The sequence below is a fragment of the Sus scrofa genome, chromosome 1 (assembly GCF_054392235.1).
Source record: "Sus scrofa isolate SSC_HxYL_T2T_F1_AM1 chromosome 1, Sscrofa_HxYL_maternal_Yorkshire_Landrace_v2.0, whole genome shotgun sequence".
Lineage (NCBI taxonomy): Eukaryota > Metazoa > Chordata > Mammalia > Artiodactyla > Suidae > Sus > Sus scrofa.
The window spans coordinates 111,574,292-111,593,943 of record NC_139383.1 but is presented as its reverse complement, the minus strand read 5'-3'; the positions used below and the strand labels follow the sequence as shown (position 1 = coordinate 111,593,943).

The 19,652-nt window shown below is 36.6% G+C and overlaps 1 protein-coding gene across 4 annotated transcripts in view; it reads right to left on the bottom strand.

Annotated features, from left to right (window-relative positions):
* The window catches only part of DCC (DCC netrin 1 receptor), a 1,237,100-nt gene that overhangs the window by 813,828 nt on the left and 403,620 nt on the right, over nucleotides 1-19,652 (bottom strand). For all 4 annotated transcript variants that reach the window (XM_021073456.2, XM_021073460.2, XM_021073463.2 and 1 more), the window contains exon 2: nucleotides 8,012-8,332. In XM_021073456.2, the coding sequence (XP_020929115.2) occupies nucleotides 8,012-8,332 (321 nt within the window). The remainder of the gene's footprint in view (nucleotides 1-8,011; nucleotides 8,333-19,652) is intronic.

The window sequence follows — 19,652 nt, the reverse complement described above, 5'->3', positions numbered from 1 at the left end:
AGTTTTTGGTTACTACCATTGTACTATTTTACTGTATCACCATTGTATATGTTATTCTTTAATTTTGCTATTACAGTACCAGCAATACTCACCCTGTAGCCAGCTAGGGTCAAATAAAAGAACAGGAGTATTAAGATACTGATTTTTAGAACGAATAATTAGCTATTTCCATTGTCATATGTATTAGAATTCACAACAAAGAAAGGGAAATGAAAGGTTGGAAGATTTTTTTTATTTTGTTAATGTTTCTACTAAAAAAAGCCTTGTCAAGTTTTCTTTTGTAATTTTTATAATGTAAAAGGCATCTTTCCACTGGCATTTTTTTCAGGAATATATTTCTGTTTTAATGTTATTGTAGAGTTAATTGACTTAGGAAGGAGGCACCTAAAAACCTACTCCTTAAAATGAAATTATTTTAGTTGAGGGTGTGGGATGCTTTGGTTAAGTATGCATGGGGGCAATATTGGTGATTACTCCAATTTTATTGGGCAACAAAACTGAAACAAATTATGAGATTAGCACGTATGCAACAGTTACTTAGAACACCACATTTCTTCCTTATGTTTTCTTTCTCTCTCATGTTTTAACCACAGAACAATGGGAACATTCAGCTAAGTGGAGATAATTAAGACCATTAAGAAGAATATGGAGCCAGAATAATTTATTTTCTTGCTTACCATTTGAAAATAAATGATATCCCTATCAGTTTAAAATTAAAAGCTTTGCTCTGTAACTGAACCATCCCCCAAAATAGAATTTTGAGAGTATTCAAGGGCACTGGGATACATTTTCCAAACTGCTTCACTGGGTGAACTTGACCTTCTAGGCAATATTCTTATATTTGTTCCTGTAGAGAAAAGAAATATGAGCATTTTTCTTGCTGTTTCCTCTCTATAACATTTGAGTGGCCTGAGGCAATGTAGTTTATTCTCCCTTTTCTTAAGACAAGCTCCTTTTTCTGTTTCCTTTTAAGTAAAAAACGCAAAGGTCAGGTTATCATTTCACGAAATGCTCTATTCTGCTGTAGCAATTCTAGCTTCTCTCACTGTAATACGCTTTCACTAATTATTTCATAACTCATTTAAATGGGAGGCATTCTGGAAGGGAATTCATTGAAACAACTCCTCAAGTAACTAATTATTTTTTTTTTTAACTCAGGGGAGTTTTAATTATAATGCCTGTGTTATTTAAAAGCAGAGTGCTACAATTTGCATCTTGAAACATCTATTGTAATAAGGAAGTAAAAAAAAATATGCTCCTCAATGATATAACAACTCAAGTAAATGCAATTTAGTTGGCCTTTTATTTTCTTGATTTTCAAGAAACAAGAGAAAAAATGCAAATTTGACCTGAATTATAAAACCATTTACAAGAGAAAAAAGATAACCAACATTTATCCCTAGAAAAACTATTTAGAAGCTTATTTTAAAAACCACATGTTCTCTACATTTTTCAGGAGAGATTTATCTTGTGTCATTAGTTAAAGTTTAGCTGTGATAGCAAAATCTTCTTAACTTAGAAGAAAACATCCAAAGCATATTTCCCCACGTTGGGGAGGAAAAAAATCTTTCCTTTAAACTTCTAGGTTTTTCTGACTTGTCAAAGAATTAAATTGACGTAAAACAGATTAACAGAAGAATAGCACATTTAATTTCCCATGGATAGGAACCCCACATACATAAGAGTCAAAGAGATTTTGCATATATGAGAGAAAAGCAAAATGAAATCTATGTGCCATCCTGAGCTAAGGAAAGGAATAGAAGCCTGTGTGGTTTCCAAGGGCCAGAGGGTCATTCACATTCTGATGAAGATTAGACATTTGGTAATTAAATATTTGTCCTGCCATATAGATGGAGCCACTTGGATGAAACTTATCTCTGATAGTAACTCCTTTTCTGAGAGAAATCCCCAATTTAATCTCTTCTAGGTTGTTAAGGGACAAACAGTACTTTCTTTTAAGCCCATCATATCTCCACTGCTTGCAGCTCAAATTATTCCACACACCAAAGTAGCACACTTTGGGGAGGCCTATTATGAACCCCTACACCCACAAAGAGCTGATGTTTTCAAGGGAATAAGTGAATGAATAAAATTTACTATTATTTTCCCTTAGTTCATATTTGAAGGAATTCCATTGATTAAAAAGAAAGGACTGACTAGGTGGGACACTGTTTACAGCATCCTTAAACCCAGCCCTTAGATTGAGAAGCAGAAGAACAAGTGAGTAAGCATGCGCCAATCTGAGTTCTGGTCTCAGAAAGACCAGAAAGTCACTCCCTCCTTTCAGTTTGTTCTGTCAGTTCGAGCATCAATATCACAGAGTTTCTATGAGCATCATTAGATAATGCATATACATATACTGTGCAAAGAGCAAAGTATCATTTAAAAAAAAGCAAGTCAGGAGTTCCCGTCGTGGCGCAGAGGTTAAGAATCCGACTAGGAACAATGACGTTGCGGGTTCGATCTCTGTCCTTGCTCAGTGGGTTAAGGATCCGACGTTGCCGTGAGCTGTGGTGTAGGTTGCAGACACTGCTCGGATCCCGCGTTGCTGTGGCTCTGGCATAGGCTGGCAGCTACAGTTCCGATTTGACCCCTAGCCTGGGAACCTCCATATGCCGTGGGAGCAGCCCAAGAAATAGCAAAAAGTCAAAAAAATAAAAAATAAAAAAAAAAATTTAAAAAGCAAGTCAATGGTTTTAATATATCACCAAAATTTCAATATGCCATCATTTCCCCCTGACTCTTTCGAGTGGTATTTCAGAGCTATCTGAAATTCTGCCTCCTGGGCTATAGTCCTAATTTTGCCGCAAATAATACTTAACTTTCAACATTTAAGTAGTGCATAATTTTTAAGCTGACATATTCAGGATGTAAATAAATGCTTATAATTAACAACAAAAAAGGAGCTACCTGGACACAAAGGCTATATAATATGTCCTGTAGTCAGTGCTGCCTCACGTGAGGGAGGAGGGGCTGGTACCCTTCCAGAGCCAAGAGTGTGAACACAAGCCTAGGAAACCCTTAGATTCCAGCTGGGCTCCTCAGAGCCCTGCAGGGGAAGTGTATGGGCCAATAGTCATTTGGGCTGGTGGATGTGTTGGATGGTGGATGTGGGCTGGTGGGGTGGAGTCATCAGGGAAGCCAAGTAAGATGGTTCTTACATGATTATTCAGAGGAGGGCTGTTGTGATCTGGTTTTCTTACACATTGACATTATTCATTTATTTTTTCTTGATGGAGAGGGCATTATGTTAAATTCCCACTCTAGACCAACTAACTCCTGGGAACTCAGCTTAGGTGAATCTTTTTCAGCTGGAAAATCATGAAGGAAGCTTGGTTGAGAAGTTTGTCCACATGTTTTTCCCGAAATGATAGCAGTTATTGCTTGATCTAGAACTTCTAGTCTGGCCCATACAAAGTCTATTGGCTCCATTGATTATTATATTAGATCAATTTGTAAAAAGATGAATTTTGCAGTCAAACCAATTTGGGAATTGCTTACCAACAGTTGTATAGATTCAACTTGTTTGTTTGTTTGTTTGTCTATTTGTCTTTTTAGGGCCACACCAGTGTCATATGGAGGTTCCCAAGCTAGAGGTCTAATCGGAGCTACAGCCGCCAGCCTACACCAGAGTCACAGCAATGTCAGATCTGAGCCTGGTCTATGACCTACACCACAGCTCACTGCAACACTGGATCCGTAACTCACTGAGTGAAGCCAGGGATTGAACCCTCAACCTCATGGTTCCTGGTTAGATTCGTTTTCACTGTGCCATGATGGGAACTCCAAATTCAACCTTTTGAAAACTCCATTCAGCCTTTTCAGTTTGTACTCATGGATTCCATTGATCTAAGATGGCAATATTTATGGCTCAGGATTTGCAGCCTATTTTTCTCTCCTCCCCTCAAAAAAAAATGTTTTGCATCATCACCTGGAAATATTTAAAATTCATTTCCTGATGGTAGTAATTGTGATAACACAATGATAACCATTACTAAGTCTATTTATACTATTGCTGCTATTGAATTTTACATCCTAGATGATATTGAAAAGCCACCACAGTTTTAGGAGGTAGGTTATTATTACATCTGTTTTATTGAGTAGAATTGACAGGCTCAGGTAGATGGTGACATCTGGCATAGGAAAGATGTGCTTGGCCAGATGCAAGTTCATCTTGATGTTATGGGTTATGGAAGAAAGAAGGGACTGACACGTGGTTTATTTTTCAGTAGCATAGGAGTATTCTGACTCACTCCAACTTCTAATTAATTTATAGACTATTAAGATACAAATCAAAATTATTCCAACTCAATCCATCAAGAGGAGGGACACACAAAGATAAATTAAATCACATTAAGTTCTGTAACAGAGAAGTGGAGGAAGAGAAGAAGGAAGACGATGACATTGGCTGAAAACTCTCCATATATGGAGCTCCCATATCTTTATTGATAAAACTAATGTCTAATAAAAAAAACTACTAAACATGCCTAATGTTTTTGTATGGTCAGGCCACCAAAGACGACTATTCTCTTGCTCTTTGTGCATCCCTGCTCAACCACTGCCTGCTTCATCTATATCCCACTCACACGACTAACTTTCCTACATATTTTCCCAGTCTTTAGCTAATGATTGTTCTTCTTAAGATGGTGGTAAGGGGTGTGTCCCTCTGCTATTCTCCCTAATAACCAGTGAGCCAACCTGATGTCAATTACCCCTGCAAATGGCAAACCCCCACCACCACCCAGCAAGACTGCCACCATGTCCTGCCACTTTCCACTGCACACAGTGTGATGTCTCTCTAGGACCTTGCTTCAGACTTGTAAGATTTCCCCCATTCATTAAACCATTGATGACTCTGTTGCTGACTCTAGCCTCTTTCTTTGATCTTAAAACTGGGCCAGCACAGGGCTTGTAGGCCTGTAAGTTGCAGCCCAACACTTTTCTGGGTACCAAGTAAAAAAAGCAGTAGGAGAATCTATGTAAACAAAGTCTGGCTTTGCTGTTCTCAGTCTAGAGGTTCTAAATAGAGGTTTACAGGGCAGAGAAATATTGCACCATTTTAGAATAGAGCTAATTGGATACAAGTACAATTCCAAGGTTTCAGCTAGTACTGGCCAAGAGGCTTTCAAATAGGGATTGAACATCCCAGGCATATCCTTATTGATAGAACTCACAGTTCCTAGAAATATTGACCATCAGTAGGTGGCCTGATACACTAAGATTTTTGACAAGATGTTGAACGGGCTGGTAGCCCTTCATTTATCTTTCTTATTCTCCCTCCTGCTCCAGTTAAGGGTGCACTCAGGGTTTAAAGAGCACTTGAGAAGTTCCTAGAAAATAGAATGAATGGTGCATGGCAAGATCATTGCACAAAATGAGCTGATTGATTAAAGGCAGATTTCATTGACCACATTTCTTTTTATCAAAAGACACTTGGAAAAAGCAAAATGGAAGCGAAGCATTATATTAAATGGGCTCTATATTGCACTGGAGAGTAAGGAAGATTTTTTTTTTTCATTCAAAGCAAAGCTGCCTATTACTTTTTAGGAGTGACTGGTTTATTGACTGCTAATGCTTTAAAAATGAGATTAAATCAGGCCCATGGTCTTTATTATGGGAAGATATATGCCCCTGTGCATTCCAGTGGTTTGGCAATCTCAGCCTCAGCAGACATAACATTGATGTATGCCACGTTGCCAAACAGCACGGTAAGTGTTTAAAACGCTGTGAACAGCCTTATTGCCTTGAAATGATACAATCTAATATTAGATTGTAACTCAGTGACTGACTCAGCCAGCCTATCCTTGTATGGAATACGAAAGCCAAAAGTCAAAGCCGCTTTATTTTAATATCTTAGAGGGAAGGAACTATTCTTCATCTCACCATTGAAACAGAATGGGAAAAAGTGAATCTAGATCACAGGAAACTGAAACCACAACTTATCAGGACGTTTTCATTAACAGAACATATGCATGTGCCTTTTGGAACAGGGCACCATTCTTACCCAATTCATTCACATCAGCTGAGCTACTTTGTATTGTGGGCAATTGTATGGGATCTGAGGGTCCAAAAATTTTCAAGCAAGGGAAAATTAAATTGTACCCTTTCCCTTTCATTTGAAGAATTCCAGGAAACCAGTTTTTTGTTTTGTTTTGTTTTGTTTTTGTTTTTGCTTTTTAGGGCCATGCTTGTAGCATATGGAAGTTCCCAGGCTAGGGGTTGAATCAGAGCTGCAGCTACTGGCCACAGCCACAGTCACAACAATGTGACATCTGAGTCCATCTGTGACTTACATCACAGCTCACGCAACACCGGATCCTCGGCCCACTAAGCAAGGCCAGGGATCACATCTTCATGCATACTAGTTGGGTTAGTTACTTCTGAGCCACAACAGGGACTTCCCACGAAAATGGTTTTTATCTTAATGCTCAGCATTTGCCCCACTCGTACTTTTTAATCCATTGTAATTAACATAGGCTTTCAGTCCCCTCTACACTTTATGCTCATCAGTTAAATTTCAGACAACCATCACTCAAAGACTCCAGAAGCTGATAGCCTTGGTTTTCAAGATCAGGATCCCACCTCACAGTTCTCCTTGGGAAGGGGGATATCCTGCATCCATGCTTCAGGATGATGTTGTTAACAAGTGGATACTACCACTAGGTAGTTTGACCAAAAATTCTAGTTTTACTTGGGGCAGAGGAGATCTCAGATCATAGAACTTGGAAGTACTGAAAGCAGGTCAGTCTAGGTAAAATCAAGACGGCTGACCACTGTGTCACTAGGTGAAGACACTGCCCACCAGGACATTTTTACTTAGGAATGGTTAGGTTGAATTGAATTTGAAAGAGAGTCCTTAGTCAGGAAAGATGCCATAAGAGAGAGGCAGTAAGCTAGATTTATGGACTGATGACATCTATGAGACCTATTTTTTTTAATACCATCACCTGGCAAAATCGCTTTTTTTTTTTCACATTTTAATTTTGCTGCATCTTTACTAGCAGCGTGCATGGGAGAGGGGTGGTCTTGCCTGATTGTCCTCACATATGTTGTTTCTGAAAATGAGTCCTCATTCCCATCAGCATTTCTGGATATAAACTAAATTGGTCCTGGGAAAGAAAACCCATATCAAATGATGGCCTATTCATTCAAGCAAATAGAACTTAAAATTAGGTTGAAAGGAGACTTTCAAACCAATTTGAAGGCCTAAATTTGTGTCAAGTTGGATATACTTGTTTTGTGTCTAATATCAAAATTAAAAAAAAAAAACTCATTATAGAAATAAGCAAAAAAAATGATTCCACTCCATACAGGTCTAACATTGCAAAATAAATAATTATAAGCTGCTATCTCACCAAAATAAGTGGGGTAAAAAGAGCAATATCCATGGATTCTGGAATACTCAACACTTTCTTTCAGGGTATGTACCACTTCAAGTTAGAAAAAGAAAAGTACACAAAGAAAAATCCTTTATCTTATTATTCAGTTATTGAGTTAATATATTTCCAAGCATAAAGATATTTGAAAACACCAATCTAATTTTTACTTTTCATTTAGAGATATATAATAGTCAAGCCATTATAATACAAATAAAATTCATTGTTCTAAAGACAAAAGAACCCCAACAATACACACACACACACACACACACACACACACAAACTGCAAATTTTCATCAAGGAGGCTATAAAATGGAATGGATTAGGAAATTATATTTTTCTGTTAATAAAAATTCATCCCTTAAATGTAAATAGTGAATCTACTTGAACCAAACCTGGTTTTGGAAAAATCTAATAATGTTTCTTTAGTTGTTGAGATTCTTCAACTGTTTTCCAAGCTAATTTAGGGAAAACATCAATCAAAACTATAAGGAAGTAAGCATACATGTTTTTCCATTTTCCCTTTAACTTAAAAATATTCATTATCTCTGCAAATATTCATTTATTATCTCAAAAAAGAAGTAAGAAAAGAGATGGAGAAGGAAGAGGAAGAGAAAGAAAAATCCACTTACCTGCTACTGCAACTTTTGCTGTCCGACTAATAATCGACCCAGAATCTCCTAAAGAGGCCTCACATTGGTAAAGTCCCTCATCTGGCTTATGGTGCCTAGAATGAAATATATTTTGTATCAACAGAGACCCATTTGGAAGTTGTTGCTTCCTTTCATCCATTCCCAAGGCTAGGTGGATGCCATCTTTCTTCCACTTGATAACTGGGACTCCTCGGTCAGACTCTGCAGAGCAGTTCAGGAGGACATTTCCTCCCCGCATGGTAACCGCATCAGAAGGTTCCACCAGGAAGCGCAGTGATGTGAAAGATTTAATCTGGAAACCTGGAACATAAAAGAACAGGGAAATAGGTTCACTTAATGAAATAGATTTTGGGCATCAATCCCTTGCCTTTTCTTCACAAAACTTTTTCCAAAAAGCAGGGAGCTTTGAAAAATATCCAAAATTAAATGAAACCTAAAACCAAGGATTTTGTGTAAAAGAAGTGAAAATGTGTCCAATTGAGGTAGCCACAATGAATGAAACTGTTGGTCCAAAAAAAGCAATAATATAAAAAATTAAGAATTTATACAAATTTAGGCATGGCTATCATCATATATTAATAAATACTTGAAAATTTAGACAGAAATGACTAATTTTTCCAACTCAAACTAGACGATTTAAAGTACCAATGGTTAGTAGTAGGGTAGCTAAGATTTGGGGGCTATTTCTACCTCTGCATTCTGATTTAGTGTTCAATTTTTTTTTTTTTTATAAAATCCACTCAGACATGGTATTTCATTAACAACAATAACAAAAAAAGTAAACTCTGAACAGGGTGGGAATTTTTTTTTTAGAACAAAGTTCAGGTGGGTTTTAAATAGGTAAGAAATCCCACTTGGAAAAATAAGTCAATAAAGCTATCACCCAAAGTCACAAATCCCTGACATGTCTTATTATCCATCCAAACATTTCTCATGAACCAGAAAATCTAGGTGAATATTATAGTCGGAACTTTTTTCCATAAACATAAATGAACATAAGAAATTAACAGAAAGTATAGAATATTGTTTAAGAATCTGGAGAGAGTGGAAAAAGAACAGTTAGTTTTAAGAATGTTCTGGCTGGCAGCATAGCATTTGACAGAATGCTTGGCTGTTGAATCACAGACTTTGATGAAGTCTCAGGAGGTCATTGGATGCACATTTTGCTCAAACAGGTGTATTCCTAAATCACTCAAGTTCAATTACTTTCAATCTCATTTTCAATGGTCTCTGGGATTAGGAATTCTCCAATATTCCATGGTATCTTGTTTTCAATATTTAATCATTCCTAGGGTCTAAACTGAATTTTCTTGCTTCTGTTTAATCCCATTTTTCTCCTGAGTCCCCTTTTGTAAAAAATGCAGAGGAGATGAACACATCTATGTAGGGGCTCTTTGTTCTTTTGAGGTAGCATTTAATTTCTGTAAAAGCACCCCTCCACTAAATTATGTTTCAATTTCATTTTTCTCAGGATATGAATCTCAACTTCATTAGCTCCCTTCATTTTTCAGCAATGGGAATGATTTGTGTTGTTCTTTGTGAAAATTTTTCAGTTTTCTATGATTTAAAATGCAGACATCTAAATTGCTTATAATCAATACGCTTATAAAGGACTAGTGACTCATACTACCTCCAATGGATAGAATTATTCCTAGCTTTGTATACTTCACTCTCCAGTGAAGATAAAGCTGAACAAACAGCTTCTCACTGTTTCTCAATGGTGTTATCTGCCATGCTCTTGCAAACTCAATTTCGCTAAACTTTATATTCAAAGTAAGTCGTTATTTTATTCTTTCTGTTGAAATGTGCCCATCACTCATTGTCATACACTCATTTCATCCAGCTAGGCCATTTACCCAAAGAAAGCAGCTGAAAGTTTTCTCAATGAATACAAATTGTAAAATAACAGAATCTATCAACCATTAAATTAGACTGGTAAAAATCCGCAAAGATACAGCCTGGCCCCCTTTCTGTCCAATATATTCTCCCCCACGACTCAGATCTTTTTAATGTAGTCAACCTAATTATCATTACCTTTTCTTCTAGTGGAACATAGATCACATTGGGAGTCTGGATATTTAGCCCTTCATCCTGGCTTTATTACCTAAAGATCTGTACTAAATCTGAGGCAGGAGATAGATGTGCCCCAGGCTGAAAAGCTTGAATCTGTCCACTATGGACAGAAACTTCAAGATCCAGATCATGGCAGGAGCAAGGAAGGACTGAGTCCTGCTCAGGTAAAAGATGAGACCCCATATTTCTCATCTTGAAGTCAAGGAGACCTCCCAAACTATACATGTGCATAAAGATTCTTCAGGGATCAGAGAAGGGAGGCGGTACTGGACTGTAATAGATCCCATGAAACTTCCCAGAGAGCCTTATGCTAAAATCTATTTTGGCTAAAAGATGTTCACGCACACAACCATGGCCTCAAGGTCAGACAAGGCAAGATGATTGGCCAAGAGGGAGCTCAGAAGACTGCCACCATATAAAAGATTTAAATCACTTCAATACACACGACTCTTTCTTGGAGCCTATCCCTGTGTCTGTCTGCAGTTACATTTTTTCTCCTAATAAAGACTTTACCTGTTTCAAGTAAACATCTCTTTCCATCTCTTCACTGAATTATCTCACCAAAGCAGACAAAGAGCCAGGACCCTCCTATTCACTGGCCCTCATGGTCTAGTGGTTAGGATTTGACACTCGCCACTGTGGCTTGGGTTCATTTCATTGTTGGGAAACTGAGATATAGATAACTTCAGGCTGCTGCATGCCACAGCCACCTCACAGCTACTGGAGATCAAAACAAACCTTTTAAATGTTCAGACACTCAGTTCCTTCTGTAAAATGAGGGTTTTGAATCTCATAGAGTTTAAACGATCTCTAAATTCAATATCCAGTTTGATAACTTTCAGAACTAGGATGGGTTGAAGACATCCATCAAACGAACCCTGTTCTGAGAGGCAAAAAGTGATGTATCTAACTAGAGATACATCAATGATGAGAAACTGGAAGGAAGTTCTAATATCCTTAAATGTCAAGATATTTCACTAGAGTAATACCTGCAATTTCTATACAAGTAGCATTAATAAGGTAGAAATAAATTTAGAATTCAAGACCAGGCAACTATATTAAAAAGCATTTATTGCTTTTTTGTTCTTCCTGGGGCCTATATTTTAAACAACAACCTCCTGTTGAACACCTTATTTATGTCATAGAACACATAATATATTTAATGCAGTTGTTTATGACAGCATGCTAATGAGCATATGCACCCATTATCACAAATAAATAACCCACTTAATCTGAAACAAGGAGGTTATGACAATTTTCAGTGCTGTGGGCACATAATTTAGGGGAGTTAAATAAAGATTAACTTTTCTTCGATGCAATTACCCTTGCAGTTCCCTGGCAATTTGAGCTTTTGTATTTATAAATATTATATTTTGAATGTATACCTCTGGAATAAAGGTGCCTCACTGTTTTAGGTAACTTGCATTCATTACTTCATTTTTAGAAAACATGGACATGGACCCATGCAAACATACTCTATTGAGAAATAATAGGTATGCCTGCAGTGGTTCTGGTTTCAAAGTTTTAGCCCATGTTAGGCACAAGCTGCCTCCACCTCCTTGAGGGGTACACGGAGGCTTAAGAAATGTTTCATTGATAATTACTCTGACTTCAATCTACTCTACCCTCCTCTCTCTTTTTTTTAGAGTACTAGCTCCACTTGGAGGGATTTGCCTACCAGTAGATTATACTGTATAATGTGAAATAACTTTATCAAATTATTTCACCAAGAATCAATGTGAAATCAACTATACTGATTTAATCAACGAGCAGAGAAAAAGAGAAAGATGATAAAACTGAAGAAAAGGTAGAAATAACTTTTGGAATGTGTAGCTTGAAAAGTTGTGGCTGGGATTTGGGCAGAGCTTGAAGAAGGTACATATCTCCTATGAAATGGGTGAAAGGTAGTCAGAAAGGCAACAGAAGAATGCATTAGAAAGGTCAAAATGAAACCCCCTACTCTACAATCATACAGAGTATTTTTACATTAGAATGACAATGGTGAAAATTTCATTCACAAGAAAACCAGTTAGAGAAGTTTTTGCTTTGTTTTGGTTTGGTGTTATCTTTAAGATGCTCTTGCTCATTCTGTTGACGCTACAGATAGTAACATTTCCCAGCCTTACTTCCTAAAAGAATCAATCATTTTGACCTGTTGTAAAATTACATGAGGTCATTATATGTGGAGAAATGTACTTGAGAATACTAAAATTCCATCCATTAAGAAGCTTGTACAACTGAGTCTGATACCAGAGTTCATGATAAGAATAAGCAAGTCTCCAGCCCTCTTTCTTTCCAAATTATGTCTTGGGAAGATTTCTAAATTTTCTTTGGCTAGGATTTAGTCATAAAGCCATATATGCATTTAACTAATTGCTATTGTTTCTTATCTGTGTCTGCTGGAGAAAAAAATAATAGAGTTTCATATTGTTCTTAAATATTGTTATTTTTCTTCTTCTTCTGAAAGATAGTAGGTTATAAGCAGATACCAACCTAGAAAAATATTTAATATTTTCCTAATAAAGATATAGAGGAAGGCTTACTCTTAACAGGTGACCTAAAGGAGAAATATTAACACCTATTTGCTTTAGTTTTGTCAAATATAAATAAGTATCAGAGATAATACTGCTAAGAATATTCCAAGTTTATATTAACTAAGCATCTAGAAATAGAGAAGATTCTTAATGCATTTTAGAAACTCACCAAAATGATCAAGCAAATAGTTAAAAAAAAAAAAAAAGAGAAAATCTCTGTGAAGGCCCTTTGTGCTTGCTCTCCTTATCATATACTTATTAATTTTGAAGACCAGTCACAGAGACAGACTGACTTAGAATGGATTTTTAAGGTATGACATTTCATCTACAATATCAAACATTGTTAAGTGTGAAGAATAATTCTCTATGGAGTCAGAAGTTCCTTTCCAAGTCCAAGATGTAAGAATTTCTGATTAAAGCAATAAAAACTAAAAATGAAATTTATGAAAAGTAGCATGGATGTAAAAAAAGCTCCCAAAAAGATTTTTAAGATTAGAAAATGTTATACAAATCCCCACAGAACTGCCTATGCATAATTTTATCTCTTTCAAACTATGAAAACTTTTCAATTTGGGATGCTTAGAGATTCTGTGGATCCCTGAATTCAGGTAATCAAGCCTAAAAATTCTGCCATCATTGTCTCTTCTTAGAAATATAGTCTAATGCATCTGTTTCTCTTGTGTTAAGATAAAGAGATTTCCACTGAAAGGAATTAAAACTTTTCTATGGATGATGGAAAAGAATCCATTTTCAATTTATCAAACATCACTTTCATGTGCAGTTGCCCTAGGAAAGCCTAATCTGTAAGGCTATGTGATGGGGGAGGGGATTTAAGAAACAAACAAAAACTCCATGAATTAACAGATCCCCTAACTACATGTGAGCACTACTGGGTTTAGGATATCAGAATATAAATTCTGACACAGCTGATCTCAAACTAAGGTCCCCAGAACTGCAGCAGCAATATCATCTGGGAACTTTTTAGAAATGCACAATCTCAGTCCATACACAGACTTAGACCTACCTGATAGATCAGCAGCTACAGGGCAGGGTTCTCCAATATGTGTTTTAATCACCTTCCAGGAAATTCTCACATTAACTAAAATTTGAGAACTCTTCCTCCAAAACTTCCTAAACTTCAGGTGGCCTGAACTACAGCTTGGGGTGGGGGGAAGGAGTCCTTGCATTTTTTGGTATGTTCTGTTATAATGTAGAGAATTTGTACAATACACGTCTAATTATAAGTAGAGAAATGAAGTGATGAGAATGATTCAGAAGGCAAGTAATTGAATACCTTTCAACACATATTTTATTAATATTTGTTGTACATTTCTCTTTAAAAGACTGGGGGGGAAAGTTGGGAAGGGCCAAGGAAAAAAGCTATTGTTGAAAATACCATATCTTTCTTTCATTGTTATCCACCCTCTGGACCCCAAATGGCCTTACTCCATTAAACAGAGGAAAAATTCTGTAGTCAGTTGAACATTTAGAATGCTTCTTGGAATATTCTTGGTTGTTCATATCAGAAGCTGTCAAAAGATTTCTTTTAATCAGCTGCAAAACCTATAATCCTCGAGCAAAGGAAGTTTTGGTAAATAGAGTGTTCTTTATCAGATTACATTTCTTTCATTACATTTTAGCTCTGCAGTATAATTATAGCCTTTTAAAACATTGGAACTCTAAACACTTGCCTGGTTGACCTGCCCTTCAGTCAATTTAATTTCTAGATGGGCAAAATCATACTCTGCTGGAGCCTGAAAGTGTCGTTTATAAGCTTCATATTAATGCAAATTGCTAACTTCAGGCAGCCCAGAGCAAGAAAGTATATCTCACCAAAGCACCAGAACCAGTGACCACAGGGCTTTCTGTGAGGCATTAGTGTTTCCTTTTTTACTTTATTAAGTTACATGGTAAAAATACTTGTCAGAAAATGTGGTCATATCTTTAAAAGATTGTGTGCATCCCAATTCTTCCTAGAGACTGACATATTCTGAAGCTATTCAACTTCAAGTTTTTATTACTAATCGATGAAAATCAGAAATTAATTAGGTCTATGGAGTTTCTTCCTGAATTCAAATAACACAAAATAATTCATAAGAAGAAACATAGGTGCATTTTACTATGGGAATTTATTAAATATCATTAAAATGAAGGGAAGCAATGGATGAAAATGTAAATGAAAAATTTTAACGAACACAAGTGTCTCCCTCTTAGAGTTGCTAGATTCAGCAAGCAAAAATTAAAGGCATCAGTTATATTTGAAATGCATATAAACAAATAACATTTTAGTATATACATGTTTAAGACAACAAATGCTTGTATTAAATAAATATTGCATAGGACATACATATGCTAAAATATTATTTGTTGCTTATTTCCAGCATAGGTGGGCATCCTGTATTTTATCCGGTAACTCTGTTCCCCATACAGTTACTTCCTTGGGGTCATGGCAAAAGTAAGCAAATAACATATGAATTCATACCATCCTTCTCAGTTTTGACATATCCAGAAAGAAGAGTGAACTCTTGGCAAGCTACTATGATTGAATCAGAAAAAAAGTGATTTTAATGTCAGGACACCTGCTGACCTAGCCCACCACCACCAAATACCCATGAAGAAAGGTTGCTGAACCTGATTTGTTCTTAACACAGTGATCTTTCTTTTTCTCTTCCCTTTACAAGATAGGGAGCAAAATTCAGAAATATGAATACAGGAAATGGAGTTAAAGAAGAAAGCACCCCAGCAGAAATCTCTTAGTGAGCCCACACAGAGGCTCCACATCAGACATTCTGAACACACGGCATCTTCCGCAAAGCAGTGGAAGCTTTGCTGAGATCTGAGGTTTTTATAGGGCAAGAAGTGTGTGCCCCAGGCAACTGTCTGAGTGTCCTCTGGCTAAATCCAATGGTAAAGAAAAATGATAAGCTCCAAGTTAGAGAAGAGGAGTAGCTTTCGCATCCCTTTGCTGTTTCAAGAGCTAAATCTCTAAACCCCCAGCTTGATTTTGCTGTGTGATACTGAGCAAATTGTAATGGGATTAGTTTTCAGCTCAACAGGTATCACCATCTGACTCCAGGTATCATTCCCTAGGCCTCATGCAAAATTAACGCTTAAAAGAGAAACTTTGATGTGCTGCTTAATCTGCCCTGGGTTTGAAATTTTATCCCCCTTTCATTTTGGTACCATGTAAGCTAGGCTTCTCCTCCCTTGTGTTTTTCATCAGTAGGTAGATAGATTTTTTTTTTTTAATGAATGTATAATTGTCAACTAGGACCCTGAGAAAAGTTATTTAGAGTATCTAGAAAAAGTACCAGTTAATGGGTACCCAGGGCATAGGAATACCTTCATCTGGATGGCAGTGAAAAGTGGACAAGCATTGGAATGCAATTTATTAAGAGACCAAGCAATTTCAGAAGCTTACTGTTCATCAAGTTGCCCATATTTACTATACACAAATAAGAACATATAAATCTAAAACCAAATCTTATAATACATGCTCATAATCCTGGTGATAGCCACTGTTAGAATTTAGGTGCATTTCCTTCTAAGAAATTATTCATGTTTTGATTCACTATAATTTGCTATTTTATCTATGTGGTTGTAATAATATGAGAGAGAGAGAGGTTATATTCTGGTTTCTCTTTTCATTTAAAGACTCTAATTCCATCATGGGGCCCCACCCTCCTGACCCCATCTAAACCTGATTACCTCCCCAAGGATCCACCTCCAAATACACAGAGGAGTTAGATATTCAGCATATGAAATTTCTGAGGTGGATGCAGGGAGAAGCGGGCACAGATATTAAATACATAATAGATGAAGTGTGGGTATCTAGAGGAAGAAGTTTGCAGGGAGACAAAGCCAAGAGGTCACAGGGAGAAGTGTACAACTTGGCAGACAAGCCAAAGAACTTTGCTTTAATGCCAGCACCGACAGAAAGCTAGTGGTGGGTTTTGATCAAGAGAGTGAAAAGGTCCAACTTATGTTCTAAAAGAGTACTTTTGAATAAGGAATGATGGTGTGCCTCTCCCCATGCCCCCTCAGCCAGGGGACATTCAACAATCTCCTGGGAAGTTTTTGGTTGTAACTGGACTTGCATGTGCTTGGAAGCAACCAGAGATGTTGCTACCCATTCTACAATGCACAAAACAACCCTTCACAGGAGAGATATATCCAAAATATCTATAGTACTGAGGTTGAGAAATCTTTTAAAAGGATCATCCTGGTTGATGTGTTGAGAATAAGGGTCACTGGAAGAAGAAGGGAAACTCATTAGGAGGCTACTGGGCAATTCGGGTGAAAGTTGATATGACTGGATGAGAAATGGAAAGATTCAAGACCCATTTGAAAGGTAAAGTCACTGCTGAGGGATTAGATATGAGTTGTTCAAAAAATAAGAGAGTTCAAGATGACTCTGTGTAGATAAATAAAGCAATTTATGTAATTTAGATGCAAAAAAAGCACACTGAATATCACAAAACAAAGCTCTCAGCACAAGAGGCCAGCAGACTTGACTACTTTGTCTAATTCTATTGTTCACTAGCCCTAAGTGTGGGTTACACCCCTGGGAACCAGTATACTCATCAATAAAACAAGTTGGGCTGGATAACTTCAAGGTGTCTTCAGCATTCATATTACAAAAGTGTATGGGTTCACACCTATTAACATTGCTACGTACAAAGAAATTACCCTCAAATTTAGGAGAAAATTCGTGTATCGAGAGGCTTGCTATAATCACCCTGTGATCATTTTATCACAGACTTAAAGAAAAGCCTAAAAATGTGCAGCTACTGAAGGTGCCAAGAGACCAACAACCTATCTCATTATCCATAAAACAGAGAGAGAGTCTAATCTTTTCTCTTGAAGATAAAAGACTGCAGAGGTCACTCTGCCAACAGAGCACAGGGTGCTTTATTATGATTCATGAGAAATGAACTATTCATCTTATGGAAACTGCTATTACAAATGTGAAGGATTAATTCCATCAAGGCCTAACAGGTCCAGGGAAAGCCTTAACAATTCAGCAAACCTCATGGCTGACATTGCGGTATAAAGTCTGATGGGAGGACCCATACTGGTAAAACATTTGTGTTATAATGAGTCCAATTTTCTGAAAATGGAGATCAAACAGTGCTTTTTAAATTAAAACTCTGTGATTCATTTTGTTGGGATATTTACTGTATCTTGTCTCAGCAGAAAGGGGATGTTTTCCTGCTTAGTCCATGAAGGATATCAAGAAAGAAAACCCGCAATGATAAGAAAAACACCAATATCAAAACTGAGAAGCAATGAGCATTAAATCACTCACACAAAAAAACTTGTTTTACTCAATGGGAATTTAGACTCAATGGGAGATGACTTGGAGAGAAAGGCTGAGGTCTCTTTAGAGGATCAAAACCATAAAGGAAAGTCTGAACTCTATTTACAACATATACATGATCCATGTGTACTTCAAGGGTAAAGGCATTTTATCTGCATCCTGCAGCTAAGTAAACTAAAAGATGAATAAACATGTATTTCTCACCTAAAGAGGGCTTATGGCATGCATGGGTTAGTTGCTGCAATTTCTAGAAATGTTCTCATTAGCATCTTTCCTACAATCCAGTGGTCATTACCATGCTATCAGGAAGGGACCAGTGTTGAAGGCACTTTGTGCCCAAACAATGGCCAAAGAATGACTAACCCTACCATATCAATATTTTTAATGTATTATTCAAATGCATTAAATCAAGTTGATATCTGAATGTCTAGAATGCCACTGTTGGATGCAATCTGGAAAGTTTCCTAGACTGAATGGTTCATAAATCTTTTTCTGATCAAATCATCCTGCAGACATCAAACACAACAGAGGGCAGAGATTTCTCTAGGAGTTGTAATCATTACATTAAAAGTGACTCTCAGTTCACTTGATTTCCAACATGGCATGACATCCAATAATAATTTAGAACTAGTTATAAGTCTTAAGCCAGTTAAATAATAACACTAGTTCTCATCAGGCTCTCATTTTACAAAATGGAAAAGTTATACACACGCCTGTGCAGAGATAGAAAATCCCACTGAGAAATTACCACTCTTGAGTTCCCTGGGGGTCTAGTGCTTAGGAGTTGGTACTTTCACAGTTGTGGCCCAGGTTCAATCCCTGGTCTGGGAACTGAGATCCCACATCAAGCTGCCACATGCTACAGCCAAAAACAAACTAACTAACTAAATAAATACAAAGTGATAGCTCTTTATTCCACCTCTCCGGCAGTTCTGTTCTTTCTCTCACATATCATATTTATGAGTATTTCTTCTTTGTTATACTGAAAACTCCAAGGGAGCAGAAATGAATCATGTTTGTTTCTCTGTATCACTCAGGCCTTAGTAGCCCTTACCTTTTTCAAATATATTTAACAAATACCTATTGAATAAATAAACTTACATAGACAAAAGCATGAGTAATTTAGAAAAACTGCCTATATCTATGAAAGAAAATCATAACAGAGGTAAAACAAACAAAAATGGACCTAGTTCTCTTAGTTTAGTTGTGAGTGTTGAAGATTACTCAATATTACTGTCAATTAAAAAGAAAAATTATTAATGTTCATATTGATAATCATCCTTGAATATTCTGAGGAAGGATTGAGCAACTGTTTTCTATTAAGTGCCAGAAAGTAAATAATTTTCAGCTTCATGGGCTAATAGGCAACACAGAGGAGATTATACCTACCTTTTTGATGATTTAAAAGGTAACCATTTAAAAATGTATAAACTATCATCTACAAAACAGGCAAAGAACCAAATCTGGACCTCTTTCTGGGCTATAGTCTTTGACCCCTATTATAAGAAGATGCATCTTTGAGTCTATTTTATGAAAAAGAATGGAGATTTTATATATATATATATATACACATATAAAATATATATATATATATACAAAATACACACACACACAACTGATTCACTTTGCTGTACACCTGAAACTAATACAACATTGTAAGTCAAATATACTCCAATAAAATTAAAAAAAAAAA